The 27,539-nt window shown below is 38.6% G+C and overlaps 1 protein-coding gene across 2 annotated transcripts in view; it reads right to left on the bottom strand.

The window, feature by feature from the left end:
* Positions 1-12,817: 12,817 nt before the first annotated feature.
* The window catches only part of MKX (mohawk homeobox), a 65,794-nt gene continuing 51,072 nt past the window's right edge, over positions 12,818-27,539 (bottom strand). Inside the window, exons 6-8 of one of the 2 annotated variants that reach the window (XM_034987223.1) lie at positions 17,775-17,808; positions 17,463-17,651; positions 12,818-13,498 (exon numbers count right to left, since the gene is read on the bottom strand). In XM_034987223.1, coding sequence (XP_034843114.1) covers positions 17,465-17,651; positions 17,775-17,808 — 221 coding nt within the window. In that variant the 3' untranslated portion in view covers positions 12,818-13,498; positions 17,463-17,464. Of the gene's footprint in view, positions 13,499-15,740; positions 17,652-17,774; positions 17,809-27,539 lie in introns of those variants that run through there. The other variant, XM_034987224.1, reaches the window with a different exon arrangement.

Here is a 27,539-nt window from a genome sequence, read left to right as displayed (position 1 = left end):
GGATATAACTTCCTTATTTAAAATATCCAGGGTGTTTACGCTTTCCTGATTGAACCCTGACTCATACAGGCCTCGGGAGAAATTCTCCAACACAAGAAGGAAAACTTAGTACTCAAAAGGCAGAGGGAACATAATTTTGTAAAAGATTTACTGCAGAAAAAGGAAGTCGTATGTAGGCAGCATCTGCTATGGACCCAATCAAATTTAAGAAAATATGGACTTTATGAAATGGGACTGAAATCAGTCATCCAGCTAAGATTTTCTTTTTAAAGATTTTATTTATTTATTTGAAAGAAAGAGTGAGTGAGCACCAGCGGGAAGGAGGGGCAGGCAGAGGGAAAAGCAGGCTTCCTGCTGAGCAAGGAGCTCGATGTGGCTCAACCCCAGGACCCTGGGATCATGATCTGACCTGAAGGCAAATGCTTAACGGACTGAGCCACTCAGGTGCCCCAAGATTTTCTTGAAAAGCTAAATGGGATGAGGAAGGAATGCTATGAAATACAAAATGAAATAAAACTCTGAACTGCTATCTTGGAATACCAACTTAGTAATATGGAAGACAGGCTTTACAAAACACCTTCACAAACTCAAGAGAAAAGGGGGAAAAATATTCTGAGAGGCGAAAATAGTTTTAGAAGCCATCTTTGTAAACTTAGTAAAGGGTTTTATATTTTGGTAAATACAAGATGGATCACTTATTATAAAGCCAAGGGACATTTGGTTAAATTTTTTTGAAGTTGGATTTTGAACAAAATATAAATGTGTGTCATAGTTGGTATCAGGAATTCTAAAAACCCGTTGTGAATCAGATTCACCTGAGAACTGTTGAACGAACAAAAATTTATGAACCTTGTCCTCAGACCTTTATTGAATAGGTCTGGGACAGAGCCTGAGAATCTGCAATTTAAAAGATTATCTCAGTTCATTCTGACACAGCCGGTCCTGCCCGGAGTTGTAAAGCTACTGGTTTGAACAAAAAGTTAAATTACTGCACCACCTGGCGGCAGTATACCCTAATTGCAAATTCTGTGTGTCTGACATGGTGGGGGTGGTTCCTGGCTAGAATAGGACCTGATCTTTATAGTATTCCTCTTCTTCTTTTTAAAGTTTATTTATTTATTTATTTTTAGTAACCTCTGCACCCAAAATGGGGCTGGAACCCATGACCCAGAGACCAAGAGTCCCATGCTCTTTCCACTCAGCCAGCCAGGTGCACCAGACCTGATTTCTTTTAACTGAATTAATTCAATTGAGCAAAATTTAGTAACTGGCTGCAAATGTGGGAAGGAAGAAGGAGGTTATTAAATGAATTGGGCATGAAAAGGCAAAAGAAGTACCAACTGCCATAATGAATTGAGGCCCAAATACTCTTCAGTTGGTGTTAGGATGGACTCTCTTTTTTGAGGGAAGTCCTAAGCCTGTCTCTACCACAGACCCTCCTCTGTAGGGGCATGCTGACCCCGGGGACTCATTGCATCCTTAAGACACTCGGACCTAAACAACGTCAAAGAGGTGTTTTCTTGACTCCCTGAGAATAATCCTTTAATCACTGACAGGTAGAGTGTGCGGCCCAAAAGTCACAGCCGCTGGTGGGATATTTGACTACCAAAGCCAGCCTTGTTTTGAGACTTTCCTTTCTAGGTGTCAGTTGGAAAGTGCCATATTTAACAGCCACCATTCAGGAGTGGGGTCTTCCTCCCCCGCAGACGTTAGACCCTGTGATGTCAAGACCAAGAAAAGCTGAACCCTATTTCACACCTACATAGGTCCATGTTCTTGGTTCCAATTTCCTTTTTGAAGCCAAAGCTTCTTTCCTAAAAAAGCTGGCCCAGGAATCGCTCCATCTTTCCAGTGAGACTCCACCTACCAACGAGGGTGTAGTCCAGCCCTTGTAGATTCAACAGTAAAACCATGTTAAAACACACGACCATGTCATTTTCATTCTACAAGATACCCAAATACCGTAAAGAGCTGTTTTCAGAAAGAAGTTTTCACATCGGGGCTGTTGGTGTGTGTGTGTGTGTGTGTGTGTGTGTTGTTTGTTTTTAGTATCAGAAAGCTGACTTCAACTCAGAGACAAATTACCAAGTAGCTACATGAAGTTAAAAAAGGAGAGAGAAAGAAAGGGAAAAGAATGAATTAAAGAGGGCGCCTGGGTGCCTCAGTTGTTAAGCATCTGACTTCAGCTCAGGTCATGATCCCAGAGTCCTGTGATAGAGCCCTGCATCGGGCTCCCTGCTCAGCAGGAAGCCTGCTTCTCCCTCTCCCACTCCCCCTGCTTGTGTTCCTGCTCTCGCTATCTCTCTCTCTGTCAAATAAATAAATAAAATCTTAAAAAAAAGAGAGAGAGAATGAATTAAAGAGGGGTTAGAAAGTAAAACAAAAGTGTGGGGTCCGGTTGGAGAAATCGTGTGCTTGTCTAGGATATTTCTGAGGACAACAATGTCAGAAGAGTGAAATGTAATTCCAACTACACTTTGAGCTAAGAGTGCACTGCAGGAAGCAGTCAGCTCCGTTCTGGTTTAACGTGATCAGGACCCTTCCCTCTGGGATGAGATGCTAAATCCACTGGCTCCTTTCTGAAAGGTCTTAATGAGCCAGCTCCAAGCTGAGGCTGTTTCTCCATTGGTCAATAGCAAAAGTATGGAAAATTCCAGACAGTGGATAAACAAAAACCTTCCAATGTATTTGGCTTTGGGGGTGCATGATATACGATGGTAGAATTTTCAGTAGCAGATTTCCTTCCTAATGCTGTTTTTCTTAGGCTAATAAGGCAGTCCCCCTCTATGCACCAGCACACTTGTGGCTGCACCAGCCTGCACTGCTCAGAAGTTCTGTCACTCTGGTTTTTGCCTCTGTCACCTGCTCATGTGCAAGTTCCTCTGATGATTCTTAACACATGTAAGCAGATAAATGCAGTTAAGCTCTGCTTCTCGTGTTCCCTGGAACCTGGAATTGTCTGTTGTGACTAGGTAAAATAACTTAAATATTTGGTATATATATATATATATATATATATATATATAGGCGTGTTATCTTTCTCTCTTGCTTGTGTCTATGTGATGAGTACTATTTTCTGAGAAATCTGAAAATAAACTTTATATGAACCATTATCGGTTCTAACTGGGAGTCACTGGGTGGAGACTCCCATGACCTGAAAGCAAATTCACTAAACATCAATTCACTTAGTGACCAATTTCCTCAATTGGTGAGGATTTCTCCCCAAGTTCGGTTTTGCTTTGGCTTTTCCACAGGTCTCTGACCCTGCCCACCTCTGTCCTTGTCCCTGCCATTTTGTATACGAATGGGTGCTTTTCAGGTAACTACACAAGACGCTTACTGTCTTCTACACCAACGGATTTTGCTCCTGGCCTGGTTTTTGCGTTTTCAGCAGGATCTGTCCCTGCCTCTATAGTGTTTTAGGAAGAGGAGCGATCTTTCCTTAAATGCTGTTTGGGGCCTTCTCCATTTTTGCTGATTCGGCCATGCAGGTACCTGTACCTGTCCCCTGCCTCTGGCAGTGAACTGGTCACCTGGTGTGAGGGATTAGGGCAGGGCAGGGGTGACACCCTCCACAGCTCACTACGTGATTTGGAACACTGGTTGCATGCTTCCCAGCCCGCCACCTGCCTAGGTTGCTGCCCTTCCCGGTCACAGCCGCTCCGAGAGCCATTTCGGCAGGGGCTGCAGAATGATGCCCACTGCCCACACAGAACCGGGAGCATGCTTTTGTTAAATCTCAGCTGGTATTGGTGGGAATTGTCACACCCACCTTCCACCGAGGGGAGGTCTGCTGAAGGGGGTGTCACAGCCTGCAAGTCCGGCAGAGGGACCTGGAGTCAGACTCTTCCCAGAGAGAGGGAGGGAGGGAGAGGGAAGGCAAGGCAGCCCCTCCAGGAGGGGGGCCCAAGACTGGAGAAACGAGGAGCCGGGTGGAGAGGCATCCACCTAGACATAGTCGAAGGGCCTCCCATTCTGCGTGAGGAGAAAGGATTCCTGGGCAGGACCCCAACGTCATGCATTTACTCAGGTTCGCTCAGACAAGGTAAATGTGGAGGAAGTAGAAGTCCTGAAGTTACTTTCTGATTTCTTTTTTAAAGAGTAATATATATCTTTTTTTAAAAGCCATGTAAATACCATTTCTAAGGGTACAATTAAGTGGCATTAAGTACATTCACAATGTTCTACAACCATCACCACCCTCTATCTCCAGCATTTCATTACTCCCAAAAAGAAACTCTGTACCCATTAAGCCCCTTCCCCAGCCCCTGCCAACCTTTAATCTACTGTCTCTGTGAATTCATCTATTCTAGGTACCTCAGTTAGGTGGAATCATACAATTTTTATCCTTTAGCGTTTGGCTTATGTCACTTAGCATAACGTCTTCAAGGTTCGTCTATGTTGTAGCATGTGTCAAAATTTCGTTCTGCTTTATGGCTGAATAATATTCGATGTCTCTTTTTTAACCACTGGATTTCTCCCACTTTGCAAAAACACAGAGTGTTCCATGGCATACACGAAGCCATGCGTCTCATCAAAGGCTTTGTCTTAAAAAAGACACCAGGGCTGTTGGAGAAGTGGCCTCTGGCAGCTTAGGCTGGGAAAGAGAAGAGTTGCCGTCTTAATGAATCCACTTTTTCTTTCCACGGATGTCTCCTCCCCATCAAGAATTGACCACATTTAACCTTTTTGAGTTGGACAAACTTGGAAGAATGACCCGGCAAGGAGTTAAATATATGGAGCAAGATGATTCAGAATCCATTTTAATTTTTGCCTACACCTTAAAGGAAAAGAAATGTTCCTAATTTGTGGTTATTTACAGCACTGTAAATCAAGCAAATGCCATGAAGTGCCAATAAAAATTTTTAAAAATCAGCCTTAAACAGCTAAACTCTCAACAGCAGCTCATAAAGTGAGGCTTGGCAGTTGTTAGGTAGTTATGGTTAAATTGACAGTCCTTTGGGGAGTTAAGATATCCAAAAAGCAGAGGTAGTTAAGACTATAGTGATAAATGGTTGGGCTTGTTGGTTGAGGAGATTTTATAGCACACATTTAAGCTTAACCGCCTGTGAGAAGGTGAACAGGAAATCGAGGTTATCACTTCTTCACAGCCACTCTGTTCATTATGGACCTCAGGGGGTCTTACAGCACACTGGGAAAGGCAAGATGGAGGCTATCTAGAGGAGGAAATCATTTCTAGGTAATATGATATTGTCAGGCAGAGAGAGATACGCGGAGGGACGGAGGGACGGAGGGAGAGAGAGAGTGAGTGGTGCAAATCTAGGAAAGGTACCAAAAAAAAAAAAAAAAGTCAAAAAGAAAAGAAATATCACAAAAGGAATTTTAAAGACCACAATAAAGAAAAATAACAAGAATGTAATTTCCTCCGAGACTTCTGACAGAAGATGGAGGTGCAAAGTTACACTTCCTCCACTCCCTTTGCCAGAGCCTCCCCCAAGTACCAACAAGAAGAAAAGCAGAGGGCAAAGTTCCATATTTGATGAAACTTGGCTTGGGCTCAACCACCGAATATGATGAATATCTATTGTAGGCAGTGACATTTTGGCCAAATGAGTTCTGCATCTCAGTCAGGGTATAGATTGCTCTAAAAGTAAGTGAAACAAAATCCTAAAATAGCCAACCGACAATCCCTTACTTAGAAAGACAAGGACTTGGGTCATGAACAGACAACAGGAAAAGGGGTAAATCCTGATGGGCATTTATTTTCTTAAAGAGGGAGAGGGTGCTGCAAGACTTATTTTCCCCTATCCAGAAATGGATTAGAAGTGAGACAGGCCTGAAAAAAAGACAGAAAGCAAGACCTGGTTTGCAATTGCTGACCTGAGTCAGTGGAACAAAGAAGTGATCGCTGAGAGCTGCCATATTTCACTCTGAGCCTTTCCAAGTCCTGCCTGGGAGACATGGTCATCCCAGAGAGAGGAGTTCTGCCCTCAACACGGACAAAGAGCAGATTTGTTGAGAAATATGAGCATGGTGTTGTTTTGAAGCAGATACCTGCACTGAAACTGCCAGGGACACTGTGCCCTCCCCAGTCCCACAACCATTTTTGAGCAAAGAGTAGCAGTAAATATAAAGGCGGAACCTGAATGTTATTTTCAAAAAGGACAAAATCAAACATAACAAGCAAAAAGCAAATGAAGAACCTATATGAAAAGAAGTTTTCCAGGAAAAGAATACTTATGACAAATATTACTCTATGTTCTCTATCTAGATGCTAAAAAGAAATAGATTTTGAAAAGCAATCTCTAAGAGGACATAAACGATTTAACTATTACAACAGAGAGTAATAAAGACATGAAAAGTGAGCCTCCTAAGGGCAAGAAAGAAATACCAGATAATTTAAAAAACAAAACAAAACACAGAGATGTGAAAACAACAAAAGGAAAACTCGATGCCACTAAACTTAGGTATGAAAGACTGACACAGGAGATTTATCTGGAATTCTACTCTTCTGCTAGTACTGATACCCAACACCTAGCAGAGTGTCTGGTGTAGTACAGGTGTATAGTTGAATAAACGAATAAGGCAAATGGCAATTTTAAAGAAGCAAACAGAAAAGGGAACTTAAAAAATAATTTAGATATAAGAACTTTTTTCCTGAAATAAATTAGATTTCAGTCTGTAGATCCAGAAAACATGGAATGCTCCACAATACGTCAAATACATTCTGAACATTAAGTATAAACAAAGAGTTGTATGGGCATTTGGGCAAAACCAAAACCAAAATCAAAACACGCAACGTTTTGGGGGGAATATAAGGCTGCACAGAGTTTCCCACAACAACATCTAATTGGTCTGTTAGTGGTGGAGCAGTAACAAGAGTTCCAAGCGTGAAAGTAAGACTCAGACTTGCATGCTTTTCTAGGTTTTATAAATGTATGAAGGACAGCTTCAACCTCAGGGAATACAACATTCATGAGCTCATCTTAAAAAAACAATAACAACGTCTATCCAATCAAAAAGTAAACCAGAATAGAGAACTCAGGAAGGGGAAGTAGCGTATGAAAGGACTCATACTAGCCCCATTTCTGTAACAGTGGAGGTTAAGATTTCAGAGAATAATTTAAGTAGCACAAATATCGACAATGCAAAATTAATAAGAAAATTGTTTAAATGGCATGTGAGAATAAAAGGAAGCATAAGAACTTTAGGGACTTCATCTTTCATATTGAGGATTCAGCAGGAAGTACTTAGAGTGTGTAGCTTGAGAAATAGAGATGGGGAAATGGCAGTCCATGTGTGCATCTCAGCTGCCCTGTCCCTCCCTGCCAGTTCCTATTCAATGCCTCAAGAAGATGCTCTTAAGTCATTAGGCAGAACCTATGGAGTTAAGAGGACAGAGAGAGAGAGAGGGGAGTGCAAGGAGAAGAGAACCAAGAAAGAATAGGAAGGGGAGTAGAGAAGGAAGATTGGAAGAAGATTATTTATTTGTTTCCTTTTGTCCAGACTAGAAGTGGAGAGCTGTAGAGAAGAGCCCCAAAGTGAGCATGGAGCTCTAAGTTCTTAGAGAAAGTGTAACTTGTGAAAATAGATCTCTGAGAAGAAGGCAGCTTAGCCAGGGTGCCGTGCTGACTCTCAAAGCGCTGTGGGACTGTTAAGCAATTAGCCAAGGTCTTCCTACTTTTTGCAGTTCTGCAGGTCTGGAGAGCAGAAGGGATGACTCTGGGTGCCTTAACAGGGGATTCCAGCTTGCCAGCTGGTCTAGCTCCTGATCACGAGGGCTGAAAGCATCTGCCCCACCCCCCTCCCTACTCATAAGCTTTCCACTGCCTAAGATGAACTTGGGCTTCATGTTAAAGAAAATCTTGAGCACACAATGAAAATGGTGATTGAACAGCCGGAGAAAGAATAACAAACACAATAAACAGAACAGGCAGTTTCTACTGAAATGATGGATGGAGGAGAACTATCACAACTGGATAATAGACAAACAAATGCATTTAAAGAGATTCAAGCATAGTATTTTACAAGATATTTTCTGGAAGATACTTGCTATATACACACACACATACATATGAGCACGTGTGTATGTATACATCTGATAAAGTATTAAGAAATACTTTGAAAGTAAGAAAAGAACAGACGACCCAATACAACAATGGGCAAAAAAGTTGAACAGGCACTCCACAATATCCAAATAGGCCATATATATCAAAACCACAAATTACATATTAATTAAATTTAATATTACATAGTGTTAATATTAAATAATACAAATATATTTAATATTATCTTGTTTTAATGTTAAAAACACAAATTAAAACCACAGTGAGATGCCTCTGCAAATCTACCATAATGGCTAAAACTTTAAAAACTGCCAAGTTTGCACAGTGATTTGAAGGGGCACCTGCACTCCAATGTCCACAATAGCCAAACTATGGAAAGAACCCAGATGTCCATCAACAGATGAATGGATAAAGAAGATGTGGTATATATAATGGAATATTACTCAGCCATCAAAAAGAATGAAATCGTGCCATTTGCAACATGACGTGGATGGAACTAGAGGGTATTATGCTAAGTGAGATAAGTCAATCAGAGAAAGACAATTATCTGATTTCACTCACATGTGGAATTTAAGAAACAAAGCAGATGATCATAGGGAAAGATGGAAAAATAAAATAAGACAAAATTAGAGAGGGAAACAAACCATAAGAAACTCCTAACCAAAGGGTACAAACTGAGGGTTGCTGGAGGGAAGGTGGGTGGGGAGATGGGGTAACTAGGTGATGGGCATTAAGGAGGGCACTTAATGTAATGAGCACTGGGTGTTATATACAACTGATGAATCACTAAACTCTACCTCTGAAACTAATAATATACTATATGTTAATAACTGAATTTAAATAAAATAAATATAATAATAAATATATAAAAAATAATTTAAAAAAACCTGGCAAGTTTGTGGAGCAAGTAGGTATCTCATATCCTACTTGTGGAGATGTAAACTGGTATCACTATTATGGAAAATTGTTTGAATATATTCACTAAAACTAAAATATAACTCAACAAGTCCACTTCTACCTAGCAGAAATACATACATAAATTTATCAAATGTATAAGAACGTGTTTATAGTAGCATTATTTGTCATAGCTCCCCAAATGGAAAACAATCCAAATGTCAATCAAGAATAGGGTGTATTAATAATTTGTGGTATATTCTTATAATGATGTAGTAGTATATAGCAATAAAAAATGAATTGCTGCTGTATGCGATGAGATGGGTGAATCTCACCAATCCAATATTTTTATTTATTTATTTATTTATTTATTTATTTATTTATTTATTTTATTTTATTATGTTATGTTAGTCACCATCCATTACATCGTTAGTTTTTGATGTAGCGATCCATGATTCATTGTTTGCATATAACACCCAGTGCTCCATGAAATACGTGCCCTCCTTAATACCCATCACCGGGCTAGCCCATCCCCCCACCCCCCTTCACCAACCCAATATTGAGCAAAAGAAGGCAAACAAGATTATAACTCTATGACTCCATTTATTTGAATTTCAAAAGTAGGCAGAAGTCAGAAAAATGTTTACCTTTAAGGGGGATTTCTGGAATACTTCTAATGCTTTTTATCTTTATCTCTGTGTTGGTTATACAATTATATTCCCTACACATGCATATCCTCCTTCATGTTCAACAACCTCCACCAGAGTGGTATATTTGTTAAAACTGATGAACTGGCATTGAACACATCACTGCACCCAAAGTCCATAGTTTACACCACTCTTGGTAGCATTCTGGGGGTTGGACAAATGTGCAATGACACCTGTCCATCATCATGGTATCACACAGAGTATATTAAATGCTCTAAAACTCTTCTGTGCACTGCCTATTCATTCTTCTTCAACCCCAACTCCTGAAACCATTGATCTTTTTGCTGTCTCTGTAATTTCACCTATCCTAGAATATCATATTGCTGGAATCATACAGGTATGTAGCCTTTTCAGATTGGTTTCTTTCACTTAGTAATATACATTTAAGTTTCCTCCATGTCTTTTCATGTCTTGATAGCTCATTTCTTTTTAGCACTGAATCATTCCACTGTCTGGTTATACCACAGGTTATTTATCCATTCACCTACTGCAGAATATTTTGGTTGCTTCTAAGTTTAGACAATTATGAATAAAGCTTCACCTTTATGTGTAAGTTTTTTGTGGACATAAGTCTTCAACTCCTTTAGGTAAATAAGAAGGAACATGATTACTGGTTCACATGGTATGCTTAGTTTTATAAAAAACTGTCAAACTGTCTTCCAAAGTGGCTGTTATCATTTTGCATTTCCACGAGCGATGAATGAGACTTCCTGTTGCTCCACAGTCTTGCCAGCATTTGGTGTGGTCAGCATTCTGGACTTCAGCCATTCTAATAAGTGTATAGTGGTATCTATTGCTGTTTTAATCTGAACTTCCTGATGACATATGATGGGGCCCATCTTTTCCCATGTTTATTTTCCATATGGATATCTACTTTGATGAGTTTTCTATAAAGGTCTTTGGCCCATTTAAAAACAGATCAAGTTTTCTTATTGTTAAGTTTTAAGAGTTCATTGTATATTTTGGATAACAGTCATTTTTCGGATGTGTCTTTTGCAAATATTTTCTTCCAGTCTGTGGTTTGTCTTCTCATTCTCTTGGCATTGTCTTTCAAAAGTTTTTAATTTTAATGAAATACAGTTTACCTTTTGTTTCATGTATTGTGCCTTTGGTGTTGTATTTAAAATGCCATTGTCATCCCCAGGGTCATCTAGATTTTCTCCTATGTTATCTTCTAGGAATTTTATAGTTTTGCATTTCACATTTAGGTCTGTGATCCATTTTGAATTAATTTTTGTGAAAGATGTAAAGTCCGTGTCTAGATTCATTTTTTTTTTGCATGTGGATGTCCAGTTGTTCCAGTAATTCTATTTTTTGAATTTTATCTTTTCTTTCAAAAATTCTTTTTGAATTTTACCGTTTTATTTTTTCTCCATTGTATTGTCTTTGCTACTTTGTTAAATATCAGTTGTCTATATGTGTGGGTTCTGTATTCTGCTTCATCGTTGAATTTGTATAATCTTTCACCAATACTATGCTGCCTTGATTACTGTAGCCTTATAGTAGGTCTTGAAATTGGGTAATGTCAGTCCTCCAACTTTGTTGTTTTTCTTCAATGTTATATTGGCTATTTTGGGTCTTTTGTCTCTCCATATAAACTTTAGAATCAGATTGTTGATATCCACAAAATAACTTGCTGGGATTTTGAGTGGGATTGCATTGAATCTATAGATCAAGTTGGGAAGAACTGACATCTGAGAAGTATTGAGTCTTTCCATCCATGAACATGGACTATCTCTCCATTTACTTAGTTTTTTAATTTCATTAATCAGAGTTTTGTCATTTTCCCCTATGGTTCTTATACACGTTCTGTTAGATTTATACATAAAGATTTCATTTTTGGGGGGTGCCTAGCTCATTTTTTATGCCAAAATAAATTTGCCAATGGATATAAGGTTTAAACATACAAAAGTAAATCATAATACTAACAGCAGAAAAGATGAATGGATTTTTTTTTTTTACAACTTGGCACTGTGTAAGTACAAGGTACTATGATTATAAGTGCTTTATAAAAAATAACTAATTTAATCCTCACAACACTACCAAGTAATTATTATAATCCATATTTTACAGATGAGGAAACTGAGGCTAGATAGGTTAAATGTCTTGTTCAATATTGTAAAAACAGTAAGCAGGAGAGATAAGATTTGAATCTCAGAAGTCTAGCTCCAGAGTTCATGTTCTGAACTACTATACTACAAATATATGCAGTACCCTCCTAGACAATTCTATGCATATGTACAGATTACATTTAAGCTTCTGAATTTAAAAATATTGTAAGTGAAGTAAAAAGAATATAAAAACAGTCTTGGAAAATATTTACAACATATATTATAGATGGAATAGAATAGAATTTTAAAATATACAAATAATGTACAAATCACTAAAAAATGGATGAAAGGAAGGAGAGAAGGAAAAAGAAAGAAAGAAAAAACAAAACAAAACAAAAGACATGAATAAGCAGTTCATTGAAAACAAATACCAATGACCAATAAGCTTATGTGTGTCACTCATCTTGAAAAAGTACCAGTTAAAAGAATGACAAAATACCACTTTTGCCTATCACATTGTCTAGTATTGAAAAGTTTAATAATACTCAATGTTTTGAACAAGGTGAAGAAAAATGGACACTCACATCCTACTGTTGAAAGTGTAAATTGGTAGACCTTTTACTTGGTAATTTGGCAGCATCCATCAAAAAATTTAATTTACCTATCATTTGACCCATTAATTCCACTTCTAGATATTTATTCCATAGACATATAAGTGGCTGAAGACACATATATACAAGAATGTTCACTGCATCAGTATTTATATCAGTGATGTTGATATATGGTCTGTATGATGATGACAATTCACCAATTGTTTGTTATTAGTCTGTGAGGAGATAAGGGGTCAGAATATAAATCAACTAAAAGCACTGTGAGTTCAGGTGACAATTTTTATTCATAGAAGTTTTTCTTGTGGTATGCTAATTTATATTCTGGTGTAAGTTCCTTATCTCAATGTAAAACAGCACTTTAGAAAAAAATTTTTTTAAAAGATTTTATTTATTTATTTGACAGAGAGAGACACAGCGAGAGAGGGAACACAAGCAGGGGGAGTGGGAGAGGAAGAAGCAGGCCTCTCACTGAGCAGCGAGCCTGATGCAGGGCTCGATCCCAGGACCCCGGGATCATGACTTGAGATGAAGGCAGACGCTTAACGACCGAGCCACCCAGGCACCCCATAAAACAGCACTTTGAATAGCACTAGTTTATAATAACTAAAAATTGGAAATAATCCAAAAGTCCACCAAGTAGATATTTGCTAATTAGAAAAGATCCGAAATAAAATCCTATGCATTCATTTAAATAATGAAATCTACATATATATAGATATGATACATATATATACATACACATGATGGAATGGAAAAAATATTGCAGAATAGTATTAATATGGTAAGAAATGCAAGATGAAAAAGTACAAGTTTGTATATGCATAGAGTTTCTGGAAATAGACACAAGACATTGTTAACCATGGTTATCTTTGGGATGTGGGATTGAGATCATGGAGAGATAGGGTATGGGTTTTTTTTTTAAATCTTATGCCCTCCTACACTGCTTAAATGTTTCTACTGCTAGCATAAGTTATGTTTATACTTTTTCAAAACATGAATTAAAATTTTAAATTTTGTTTAAAAGTCATGAATACAAGTCAGATTAGACTCACTGCAGATCAAATTTCCAGAAACTGGCTTTGGGCTGAAATTTATTTCAGAAGACTTACTGAGACAAACTTTACATGAATTTCCATGGCGTCATCCGTGTAAAGATGTAAAAAGCACACCAGCTTGTTTTTCCAAACTTAGAAATTGGTTTTTCTTACCTTAAAAAAAAAAAAGAGTTTATTATGGGCAATACATACACTTCTCAAACCAAATTTTTAGTCCACCTCTAAGATGTGTCTCCAACCTAGGAAGTGATGAAGTTAGGATTCTGTCCCTGCAGTGTAACTATCAGTCACCTAATTCTGACCGTAACTGTTAAAAAGAAGTAAAGGACCAGAAGACTCTGCTCAAGAAGGCCCAAAGATGGTAGATCACAATATGAACTTGACAGAATCTGGGGGTCTTATATGCTTCATGGAAACCACAGTTTATATTGCCAAAAATATGGGATATTTGGCCTTACAGAGTCATCTGGAACACATTAATAATCATTAACATTTGTACAGTACATGCAGTTTGCAAAGTACTTTTATATTCACTGCCTTATTTAATCCTCACAATAGATCTTTGGAGTAGGTAAATTTCATAGATCAAATTTTATAGATGCAAACACTGGGTACACAAGATTTATGCTTATTCCCCAAAGTCACCAAGCAGTGAAGAGGCAAAGCCAGGTTATGCCAGTCCAAGTCCTTACCACCACCCCACACTGCTTTCCAAGGCATGGCCGACCTAAGCTGCCCCAGACAGAAGAGTCTGGGTGGCTTGCTTACTCTCTGTGTTTATTTGCATGATGTTATGCTGTTGAGCTGGCTGAGTTTAAAAGCAGACCATGGCTGTTGCCACTGTTTGTTAAACATTGCTACTTGGAGCAGGCAGGGATACAGACAGCAGCTTGAGTTCTTAGTCATTTTCAACAGGATCAAGCAGGATGAATAGAGGGAAATGCAATTCTGGTTGATATGGATGAAGGAAGCTCTCCCACATGCTATGTCTTCTATTGGCATGTCTGTTCTTTCCTACCTTTGTTATACTTTATCCTTTTCTCTAGGAAGTTCAAGGTAATAATAATAAAATGATCTTTCTTGAAGGTCTCTCCAACTCTGATCCCAACTATTATTACTCCACAGCAGTCTTTCATGTCAGATATCTTTCCTTTCCCAAGGCTCTTCATTAAATTCTCCATATCTCATATGCTATGTGTATTTCTACTTTCTTGCACACAAACCCTATATAGAGGAATTATAATTATGTGATAATACCTTCCACTTATTAAGCACCTATTAAATGCCAGGCATTGTGGTAGGCACTTCATGTATTGTATGTGATCTCTAAACCTTGTAGCAAATCTACAAGGTATGACTCATTCCTCTCACTTTGCAGATGAAGAAAGCCAAGCCCAGAGTGACTGAGTCTGGATCTTATGCAGTGAGTGGCAGAGCTGAGATTCAAACATAGATCTGTCTAACTTCAAAGCCAGTAATAATGCTTATTGTATTAGCTTCTCAAAGAAGGTGTTTAGTGAAAATGTTCATTTTAAAGCTATGTATTTTAACAGTTAGCATCATACTCTCTTTTCCTCGGCTCTTAAAAGGTAGGTTGGTGGTCTAAGGTGATGAAAATCAAACCTAATACAAATGCAGTGCTCCCATATCATATCCCTTACCAACCTAAAGAGACTTACAGCATATAATGGACCCTTCTGTTCTACTTCTTTCTCCACCTGGTCAACTCTCAAAGGAAAACAAAATTCATATGATCTTGAGGTCTAGAAATTAACTTTTATTTTCAATCTGTCAAGAACTCCTGGCAGTTATTAATTTTATTAAAATGATTACATATGGCAAAACAAAGAATAGAGGTAATTCTATTTCTCTACAACATAAATTATGAGTTAGATTCTTAGCTGCTGGCTCAGCATTGTTCAAGATTCTTTTAAAGGATTGGGGGGACTTTAATTTCCAGAAAACGTTAAAGCAGCAAAAGAAAAAATAAATTAAAAGTAATTGCAATTGGAGATATTGCCAAGGATGTGCTAATTATAAAATCTTCTTGATGTATTTATAGGCCAGATTCCAAGCTTTGGTATTTAAAAAAAAATCATGTGAAAGCTCTCCTATATTGCCTTGTCATCCATAGTTTATAACATAGAACAAATTTGCTGATTCTTTTCAAAAAGATGGCAAAAATGAATTATGACTAATTCAAATAAAAAACAACCAGCATCCATTCATCTAACTGAAATATGTCAAAACAAAATCAATTTTATTAAAATATTTAATACCAGAATAACTTATAATAGTATGAAAAAGAGTGAAGTACTTGTCCTTAGCTTTCTTTGACATGATCACATTTTGACAAAATTCATTTATAAAGATTCCAAAGTTTTTATCATGGATCTCTAACTATTTAAGGATGTAAACCAAAAGAACTCATACTTCATCTGATCATACAGTCATAACTTAACATATCTTGCTTTGCATTTACTGTTACTGCAAACAGCAATTTAGAAAACAAAGTAAAAATATATATATACAAAATATTTTTATATCAAATTATTTTCATTACACTAAATAAACCCAATCCCCAAATGCTATGTTACATGAAAAAGTGTCCTACAATTTATATCAAGATTGATATTGTCCATATATCAACTATAGCAGCCTTTGGTTTTAAAAGCGTTTTGCAAAATAAAGAAAAATATCACCACATGGCTGCACTATTGGCTCTCATTCACACTCACAAAAAAGCTTTCCAGTTTAAAAAAAAAATTACAAAATAGATTACATACCCAGAAAAAACATCCCACCATAAGAGTCAAATCCTTTTTACTTCTCTGTAGCACATATACTCTGTTATATTTGGCATCTCCACTGTTTATTCAAGTTTCAAGTCTCCCCAAGCTGATTAGAATATTATTGTCTGATTGAAAACTATATTCTTCTTTCTTGATATTGATTATTCTCACTCAATGATAGTTTAATTTAGAAACAAAATGTTCTTTCTTTTAATGCGTGATTTCACTTAATTTTTACTTATTTAATGTCCTACTTGGCAAAATTCAAAGACTGTCAATGTTTTGTTTTCCATATGTTTTAAATTTAAAGACCAATTGTGTGTGTGTGTATGTATATTCACAGAGATACATTTCTTTCATTGTCTTGTTCTCGTTGCAATACAAATTGTCCATTAGCAATTATAATTTGAAATGAACCAACTAAACGGTTTTTCAACCATTCCGTATGAAACAGTTTCCATCACAAAAAGCACTGAACTCTAATGCAAACAGGATCATGTGTTAAAACTAAACTATAGGTTTAGTTCTACACAGGAACATTTTGAGTTATTTATATAATAAAATTTTTAAAAACTTCAGCGAAACTTAAGAAAAAGAAAATCCAAATTAATTCTAAAAGGGCATTGTGGTATTTTTCCAGCAATGCTTGGAAAAAGTTTTTCAGATCACAATGTATCACTGGGATTCTTCTTACGTGTACATATTATGTGATCGCCGCTCCTTTTGTTTTGGACCTTTGTTGTGTGTCAGATAGGCAGGCAAGAGACATGCATGAATTTCTCACTGTCACTCTGAAAAGCATGCTGAACAATTTTAAATGCAGAAGGTTTTTTTTTTGTTTTGTTTTTTTTAGAGGAATGTTTCATTTGGGCTGAATAGACTTCCAAGTTTTAACATGTGAATTACTGAATACATCATGAGGGCTTTCAGCGAGTGTGGTTTCAGTCCTGGAATGGTTACAGGCCCGTCTGGAGTGACACACGCAGACTAACAAGCATGGTGGTGCTGTCATTTGAGGCATAGCTACTCCGCTATGCCCACGTTGTTGCTGATTTTTGGGAAGCAAGGCACTTACTGTAATGGCAATGCAGACACTTGATGCATAGTTTGAGTAACATAAAATAAGTTACTATTTTTGATTAAAGTGAGGTTTTTATAATTTATATGTCTTTTATAGAAGCAACTAAATGATCTAGTTAGGATAATTAAAAATAAGAAGTGGTTTGAAAGGGAGTCATTTCCACTTCTGCTTCGGCTCTTAAGGAGGAGGATTTAGGGGAAAACACTGACGTGAAGAACAGCCATTGGTCTGAAAAGCGACAAACCCTTAAAACTGCTGGGCCAGTGGCACTTTGACGGTCTTTACTTCTGCTATATGTGACGACTTCTGGATGATGCAGCTGGTAGTTCCCTGCAGGGTGTCTTTGCCCTGTGCAAGATTGGTTAAGGCCATAGCTGCATTAATCTCCTTCCAGTAAGTGTCATCCTTGCTTGGTCCCTTCCTGTTGGCTGCACTGGATTTAAGCAAAAAAAAAAAAAAAAGAAAGAAAGAAAGAAAATGATCAAACTCACTGCAGTGTACATGGAAAATGCCATCAGTGAAAAGCACAAATGGCAGATAAAAACATATTTCTCACCTGTCGCCCTTATTGGATCCATTTTCCAGAGTGTCTGTAAAGACAAGCAAAAATTCAATTATTTTTCTTTTTCTCTTTCTGTTTTAATCTCTGGAGTTGCATCATTAATGAGCGGGAATAGAAGCTCATCAGGAAATATGGTTGAAAATCAGTTAATTTTTTTTTCTACAAAGATAAAGTAGTTTAAATTAAGATACAAAAGAAATCTCTCTGCAAATGAGAACAGGTAATATAAAGTACAAAATAGCTTCCGTAGATACACAAAAGTCTGACGTTGATTTATTCTGAGAAATTGGGCTCTTTCATGAGGAGGCAAACAGTATAGGGACAAGAACGCTAACTTTTCCTGTGGTCACTGGTCTCACTTCCCCACTCACCTGCTGTGTACCTTTGGACAGGCTATGATGCTCCCACAAAGTCTGGGATGCAGTTTCCTCAACTATAAAATAAGGGAGTTCCTAGAACTTCAGGGTGCCTCTGGTTCAATATTTTATGCATGACTTCATATGGGAATCAAACCTTTCTCTCAGAAAAAGTACTGACAAATAGTTCTGTCTGGCTAGCTAGCAAATGAGCGACAGATTCAATGTAGCAGCACAGGACTTCTGGCCCTATTAGAATAATAGGGCACCAGCCTTCTAGTGGCAAAGGAACCCCTCATACTGCAGGAAATGAGCATTACGGTGTGAGCTTTGCTTATGCATTCTCTCTTTTGGTGTAGATTTCCTCCCTCTCTCAAGCACTAATGTCTACCAATGCAAACATCAATATCAAGAAAGACGAAATGGGCTATTGATCTTGATTAACTCTCCCTAGGTAGCTTTTAGGCTAAAAGAATATGGTATTGGGAACACAAAAATAGACATGCTGGAGGGAAAGATATAGAGAGGGTGAAGAGGATCTGCTAGCATGGCATGGGAAGTGGGGACAAAGGAGCAGGGTTGGGACTCCCCATCAACCTACAAGACTCCAAAACTAGGTTAAGTCATGACGACCACCACCACCACCACCACCACCATCATCATCAAAAACAACAATAAATATTACCAAGTAGTTACAGAATGAGGCACTTTGCCCTACACAGGAAACATGAAAAACACAATATTTACTCAAGGCCTTCTACTGGTTCTATGGCTTTTGGAAAGCTGTCTTTCCTGCCCTCCATCCTCTCCCTTTGTTTTACCTTCCCCAACCCAATATATTTGAAGGCATTTTTCCCCCCTCTACAATACCCAAGGCTAGTAAGAACAGGCCGCATAATTTTCCAGTTCTGGGCTCTAAGATAGTCATGGGACTTGAGAATAAGAACATCAACATGATCATAATACAGTGTAACCAGGGTAAAATTTTCCAAGGAAGATATGGTCAAGAGGAAATCATTATATGTCCATGGAGATGAGGCAGCTAAACTCCTGTGTCCTCTAAGGAAAAGAATTAGGAAAGCCTGTTAGTGCATACTGAGTCAGGCATCCTGGTGTGGACCTGGGTAAAATAATGGGTCACTATGGGCTCTTCGTACAACCTTTCCCAGGGACCCAGGGAGCTTAAAAAAAAAAAAAAGAAGGCAGGCAAACAAAACAAAAACAGTGCATAATTGACAAGGCTGTTATGAGGAATAAATGAGTTGCTATGTGTCTGGCCCAAAACAGAACAACAAACATTGTCCCTTTCTTTGATCTCCTTTCATTTAGGGGTCCTTTGAGGGAAACAGCTCAATCTGTGAGAAGTTGGATGGTCACCCTCTGGATCTTCTGGTCCCTACTAGGTTGGCCTGGATGGTTAGCTATATTTCTGCTGCTCTTGATATTTTTGGAATCATACAATTACTTATGTAACTGAAGGAAGAGAATGACAGTTTTTAATTCACAGAACTCTAATAATCCTAGTTTACAGATCACTTCCTATGTGCCAGGCAGTAGTCTAAGCACTTTGTGTCTTAGCTTATTTTGTATTAGTGACTCTGTATGTGGATAGCATGTCTCTGTTGTGTCTGTTAAGTCATTCTTTGTTTCGTACTATTATCTGTAAATCTTTACTCAGGAATGACAGAGTCAAGGCCTTTGTTTAGGAGGAGGAAAGCCAGCAACACTGGCTATTTTACAGAAAAAAAAAAAAAAAAGAGTTAAGCCTTTGCTCAGTTTTGCCCACAAATTACAACAATTCTGTTGCCAAAGTGAAGCAATAGGTTATGGAGATATTTATTCAATGGAAAGACTTGGCAAAAGCAGAATAAGTTCCATGAAGCTTAAATAACATTAGGGAAATAACAAAACATAATTTAGAAAAGACCATGTAACTGATGCTCTGGCTTACAAACAAAGCAGTCTCACATATTCAAAGGGGACCAGAGTTGGATTCCCTACCTGAATGGTCAACCCGAGAGTGATTACCGCACAGACGACAAGAAGGAAGCCTGTGGCTATCAAATATGTAATGGGTTACAGAACCCAGAAATGCCATAAGTGAGTGGAGCCTGCCTGCGAAAGGAGAACATGGAATTCACTGTGAAGGTCCACGGAGAGCTTCTATTTAAGAGGATGCGTGAACTTGCATGTCCTGCAGCCCCATCAAAGGCGGCTGCTTCCCTGAACTTGTTCCATGGAGAAACAAGTTGACTACAGCCAACTGTGAAATTATAAAATTCTGCTTACTCCTTGGGTGTATGTGTTTTACAGTGTGGTGCCTATGAAAATACCTTTGAAGTGTAAAACATAGATTCCAATCCCTGTTCGGGTGTTCTTAATTAGTTTCACAAATTTCAACAATGTCCCCAGCAGCGTTCAAAAGATTGCATCCTGCGTTTTATTTCTAAAGCTGACGGGTACATTCAATGTCATTAGGTACGGATTCAGGTTCTTTTCCCAGCAATGGAAGAAAGGTCTTCGTAAAAAGCAATGAATAGAAGAGACATTTTGCTTCTCTATCAATAGCAATGCGAAAACAGTGTGTAACAAAGCTCAATGTCAAACATTTCAAACCAACAAGAAAGAGGTGACTACTACTATTTGGGGCGGAGGGGGGTGGGGAGAGTCTCTGTGTCCAGGGTGCTTTTGGTTCAAAACATAAACTGGTGTTAGAAGGGCATGCTTTTGCTGTTGCTGTTATTGGTGGGTTGCCCGGTGTCACTAGGATATTAGGCGTCCAAGAGCCACCTCCTGCAGAATAGTGTGTTCTAGTTCCCAGAAGAACTAGCAGAAGGAAGATAGCAAACAGGGGCCCTTTTACTCTGAAACATTTGTGCTTTTGCAGGAAAGCAAAGGACAATAAAGATCTGGTGGTTTGGGAAGATTATTTTTCTAGTCCTTATGCTGGGATGAAATCTGGGGAAATACCCCAGCTATTTTAGAGAACTGATATCATTTGAGGGGAACTCAGAAAATGTACAATCTAACTCCTTATATTAAATAACTCTATTAAATGTGAAGACGTTTTTTTCTTATGCTTTTTTTCTTTTTGAAGTGTAAACTTGCTGGCTCTTATCTGATCCAAGTATTTTGTGTCTTTTCAGCCAATAGATAGGTGTGGTGGGTCTACTGACCCACCACCAGTGCTCAGGGGGCTCATACCACTTCTGTCCACTGCAGACAGGTGGTCTCACTGGCTCCTGTCCAGGAGCGGCATCCAGTCACAATCTGACAGGAGAGGGAAGGATTCAGAATCCTGCTGAAAAGACAGAAATCTTAAGTCTGAGTAAGAGCAGACGTTTCACTGCTGTTAATTAACATGCACAGACAACTTAGGGTCTGATTGCCCTACATTCAGCTCAGCTGTATCTCTCACTCTGCAAGTAGCTTGGCTGGGCCTCTCCGAAGTCTGGGCTATAAAATGCCTTTTTAGATTCTAAGGTTCCAAAAATCAGCTACGCTGTCAATTACCATAAAAGCAACTGGTTGGCAGGAACAACTTATTGAACCAGCCAGAAGAGCATGTTTTAAGACCAAAAAAGAAAAGGAAAGAAAAAAAAAGAGGTGCGTAGTTAGGAAAATCTTGGATGCCATAAAACCCAAACCATGTTGAAACTTAAAGTGGGGCTATCCTCAGTTTGGACATGTGTTTCCTTATAAAGTTACGTTGAGAAACAATTATACGGAAAACCACTTCTATTGCAATTCGAGACGTGTAAGCACCAAGCTCTGTGGGCAAAGTGTCCACTCAACTTTGATAAATGCAATTTAGAAACATATTAGTTCTGATATATATTCCTGAAGTAAGAGTTACCGGTCATAGAAAGAGACAAAAATATGGCCAAATATGTTTCTCTGAAATTTTTTTTTTCAAATTTAATCAATAAGCCCTAAAGTTAGGAATGTTTAAAAAATATTCCACAAATGTGGAGCAATAACTCACATCACTGAAATGTAAATAAAGAATATGAGGATTTTAAAAAATTAAATAATCTAAAAATCGCATACTACATATTTCCCTAAATTGAAATGGAGTGAGTCAGAGCTCCAGACGCTTGACAACTACGCCCCCTCACACTGTGTCCGTTTTGGGGTCATCACTAGGGACAGCTGATGTGGACAGCCAGGGTTTGGTGTGTTTCTGATCTCAGAGGTCCCAAGAGCTCCCAGGACACCAGATCAATTTCTGGAGTTATTTACATACTTGGAACAGTTGAGATAAAGAACAAGACTCTGGTGAACCGGGCAGATGGAAAACCTCTCTGAAGCTTACGAAATGCCGACGGCTCTAAATCTACAGGACCTTACCCCAAATGGACAAAGCGATCCCTGGGGTTCCCTGCTCCCACCTCCACAGTCTCTATCTTTATCTCCCCGCATACTGGATCCAGGCGGGGGTCACACAAACACATACAGATTGGTTCCACTCTGACTCTACACTTTCCTTTTAAAAATAGCATATGCTGTTTCTCTAATAAGAAGGTCATACAGGTTCACTGCGGAAAATCTGGGGAAAAGTGTAAAAGAGAAAATAAAGGCAATTTAGGGATAACTAATATAATATTTGAATATATGGCTTTTCAAGCAAGTTTATATATGTTTTTAAAAATAGGGTCATTCTGTACATGTTTGCTTTTTTCACTGAACTTCGACTTTCGCCTTATTAATAAATAAGATAGTAATCTTGTTAATAAATAAGGTAGTAATTTACCATGTGGCCTTCCCTGATGTGGCAGTGGTTTTTGCCTGTGAAATACAAACAGACTGGAAGAATTCAAATCCAGCTTCATCCAGTTTAAACTTGAATATTGAGAGACTCAAGTGTTACAAGAAGGGGTTATCTTTAAAAATAACAATTACTAACATTGATTGGATGCTTATTCTTATGCCAGGCACTATGCCAGGAACTCTAAAATGTTATCTGGTTAAATGCCTACAATAACCCTGTGAAATGCACCATGGGCCTAATTTCCAAATGACACTATAGCTTAGAGGGGTCCAGAAACTCACAGAGGACACAGTTTGGCAATGGGGGTGGTGAGTATCACATCAGCCGACTCTGAAGGTCATGTTTTTACCTACTGCATTCAATTATTCGAGTGGTCTCTGTTGACAAAGCCACCTTCCGAAGACCGCGACAAGGCTTAATGCACTGTTTACATAGAAAGCCCGTCGAATGACAACCTATTAAAAATCTACTAAGCACCTTTTCTGTTCTTTTTGTTAGTATTTTAGATCAGAGATGCAAAAAGAGACTTTTTTTCTGCTTATGATTTAATCTATAATATAAAAAAAAATCTGTCCAAATCACAGAATAGGGACTCTAAGCTCTCTTGAGCTCTCTCCCATGCTTTAATTGGATTGACATTTTAATAGACGTGATATCCTTATAATCACTCTTCTATTGCCCAGAGTGAATTACTGCTGAGTTACTCCTAAACAGCTGTGGCTGCATCACTTTTAGAGGAAATTTTTGTGGTTAGCCTCTCTTTGGGGTAGGCAGAGCTTCTGAATGAATAACAATAAATCATTCTAAGTGATGTTTGCCCCAGCAGGAAGGAGAGAAATACCCAACAACCTGCAACATGTATCTTTGATGACGGAACTGCTTCTTCCAGTTCTACTACAACCAAAAGTGAGTTCTACTTTAAAACTTGAGCATGGCAGGAAGAGATTGCAGTTGAACCTGGTGAGTATCAAGGACACTGCTCGCAGAAGAGTTACTGGAGCCTGAGTTTTGACAGCCTTGAGACGGGAGGTGGGGGGAGAGTTTTGCAAGCTTTCTGAATAGTGAGAATTATAAATGAAACCCACCTCATCTTTGTGGACAGAGTTAGTATTTTTTTTTTCCTTTTTGCAATATACTAGCTCAATTATTTATCCTGAGGCCTTAAAGCATGAATGGCTTCCAAAATCATTTCAGAGTTTGAAGAAAAATCTTTTCCAAAAATTAAGCCAGTGTTTCCTCCAGCCATGACTTCGACCATCTGGCCAAAGGTTCTTTTCCTTCCTGCTACCTCTCATGTGGGCTGGCCCCTCACTATGGCTAATGATGCCCAGATGTCCTGGATCCACAGGATCCCCACCTTCTGCTGCCTCTCTGTCAATGCATCATCTCCTCTAACTCCTGCCAGGAAATAAAAATTAGAAACCACACCCCTCTCTTCTGGACCAATAGCGAAGAACTCCTCTGTGAGAGTAGGGGTAAGCTGACATCTCAAAGCTTTCAGGATAGGTTATATTTCCATTAACAACAACACTCTTTATTGTTCCAGTAGTAACCCATGTCTGTGTGCAAACCTGTGAAAGTGTGGCTTGGCTCCTTATCAGTTACGGAGTAGTGGCCTTGATGGCTTTCCTTATTAGGCAGAGCATAAGACCTTGAGACTAATGGCTCCTTGTTAATTCCAAGTGGTACCTTTGTTACTGTAAAATGCACAGGTATTCTGACCTCATCAATCTAGGCTGGAGGACTAAAGGTGTAGGAAATGGGATTTATAATTTGAAAGTAACTTTTCAAATAAGCAGAGTACCACCCAGTTACAATGTTTCAACTTCACTTTCAATCTTTTTCACTAAATATATTAAATATTCTTGATGCTAAGTTGTTCTGCATGATCCCATCTACCAAGATTGCTCCTCTGTGATCTCAAAGGCTCCACCTTCCCAAAGTCTAAACCTTTCAGTCTGAAGCTTCACTTTGAAAATTAGAATGCAGTCTGTGGGGGAGGAAATTGGTGAGTGACCAGAAAGGGGGTCTGGAAATGTTAAATATTCTCATTTCTGTTCTTAGCTCATCGTTATTAACTACGAGGGTGGTCTGGTATGAGGCACAGAGGCAGCCTAGGGCAGTGGTTGGAGCCCAGACCCTGGAACCAGACAGCAGGAGATGGACCCCTGCTCTACCACTTACTGTCTGTTTGACTGCTGACCACCTGCTTGACTTCAACTTTCTCACCTATATAAGGGGGCTAATAGTACTATAATGATACGTTTCTTCTGAGGACAACATGATTGAATATTTTTTAAAACAGATGAGAGCTTGAGCACGTATACCAAGCACTATATGAACCCTCATAAAATAAAATAAAAAAATTAACCTCCTCTCTCACTTTACTTTTTACATCTAGAATATGGGGTTGAATGTAGTCACCAGAAAGATTAGTATTGTTCAGAGATTTAATAAGAAGACCATTATGTAAGAACAAAATATTTTAACTCTGGGCAAAGCCCATCAGCTCAGATTAATGGATTAAGTGTGCAGAATCTATCATCTTCAAGGACAAAATGGCTTTTCTGATGCTATTTTGTGCCAAACTATCACAACATGCCAAGACAAAGAATACTGGAGCCACATGAAAGAAGAGCTGCAAACTTTAAGTGTCTAATGTATTTCATTACTTCATTTTTCTCAAGGGGAATACTGGAGATGTTACCCAAAATGCTTCATCCATGAAAGCTAGGTTTCCAGCCAAAGTCTCAGAAAATGACTTCCTAACTATGCATGAATAACTTCTGTGTGTGTCTGGGTGTTGCAAGGAGCATTAATTGTTTATAAAAGCACTCCTTTTGCATGCCAGTTGGGCTACTAGTTTTGAAAACTGGATGGACTTACCAATTCTTAGCTTACCTTAATTTTGGCCCAAAGTTGATATTGATATTCATCCCCTAAGTTCTTCAATAGCATAAGAACTCTTTCTCCTGAGATCAGTTTTATAGCTGCTACATTGCAGTTCTAGAAGGCTGACTTGTTTAATGAATATATATCTGTATAGTGTTAGGTTATGAAGTATTAATATGTCTTTCTTCAGCAACAGGAAATGAAAAATATGCATTTGTAATAATCTAGAAACTGGCTGGAGAGTCTGGCTCCATCTATGTATTTTCAAGCTCTTCAGTATCTCTGAAAAACCATCAAAAAGTATTTTTCCTTGGATATATGAACCGTAGTGTATCTTTGAATTGGCTCACATTTTTGCCATGTTTTTCAAATTCCTCAAATTACCATCTCCAGAAATGGCACTTGAGATGAGGAGACCTTACTTTTAAACCTGTCTGACTGCACTAACACCAGAAATGACACAATAAAAGAGATGACGCTCACAAACTTCTTGGATCTTTCTGAGGAGTAGCAAATGACCGCTTCTCTACCCACAGTTCATCTGCTGTATTTATTAATAGAAAAGAAACATATTTTAGACATAAGATGAACAGGATTACCAGTCCTTCTACTTTTCAAATACATTTTCAATGTTCTTAATACACTTAAAACGTTAAAACTGTGCTTGGCATGTCAGTGTTCTATGTTCACACATTTAGGCTCTGTGATTTTCTGCTTTTCATTTCAGAAACAGTCATTTAAAGTCTAAAGTAGGGGCGCCAGGGTGGCTCAGTCGGTTGGGCATCTGCCTTCGGCTCGGGTCATGATCCCAGGGTCCTGGAATCGAGCCCCACATCAGGCTCCCTGCTCAGAGGAGTCTGCTTCTCCCTCTCCCTCTGCCCCTCCCCCTGCTTGTGCTTGCTCTCTCTCGCTCACGCTCTCAAATAAAATCTTTAAGAAAAAAAAAAGTCTAGGGCGCCTGGGTGGCTCAGTTGGTTAAGCGACTGCCTTCGGCTCAGGTCATGATCCTGGAGTCCCTGGATGGAGTCCCGCATCGGGCTTCCTGCTTGGCAGGGAGTCTGCTTCATCCTCTGACCCTATCCCCTCTCAGGTGTTCTCTCTCTCTCATTCTCTCTCTCTCAAATGAATAAATAAAATCTTTTAAAAAAAAAAAAGTCTAAAGTAGGGTGAGGAGGGGCTTTGAAATGAAGATTGGGAAGATTTTTGCTGATGGTATTGAAGGGCATGCGAATTTAAAAAAGGAACTAGGTGTAAAGGGGAGATAAAATGCCTTCCAGGGCCTTGGTTGCTGCTGGAGGTCCCAGAGTACTCCTAGTCTAAAGGTCTTCTGATGACCTGTTTTGATCAAGGAAATACCAAATCCCTCCCCCGCCCCATTTAAATCTTGCCAGAAGTATCTACTCTAAATTTTGCCCAGGAATCTATACCCCAAAGCATTTATTAAATTCTAATAGCATACAGATCCTAATACACTATTATCACCTAAATTTAGAATACAAGAGATTTCCAGGAAAAAAAAAATGGGGGACAAATGGCTGAACAGTAACAAGTTGCTCTGTTTGGAGGGAAAACAAAAACATGGATAGATCAAAAACCATCTTTTTGTACCACAATTTGTAGAAGCACAGGATGTGTCCTGGGACCACAGGAAAATAGCCGACTCACTAGGTACGTGACCTTGGGCAAGTTAGTTGTGCACACCTGCGTCTAAGTGTCTTCCCCTACAGAATGGGGACAATG

The sequence above is a fragment of the Mirounga leonina genome, unplaced genomic scaffold, assembly GCF_011800145.1.
Source record: "Mirounga leonina isolate KUSES-001 unplaced genomic scaffold, KU_Mleo_1.0 Mir_413, whole genome shotgun sequence".
Taxonomy (NCBI): domain Eukaryota; kingdom Metazoa; phylum Chordata; class Mammalia; order Carnivora; family Phocidae; genus Mirounga; species Mirounga leonina.
Note: the sequence above shows the minus strand (reverse complement) of the source record. Positions and strands in the feature narration are given on the sequence as shown.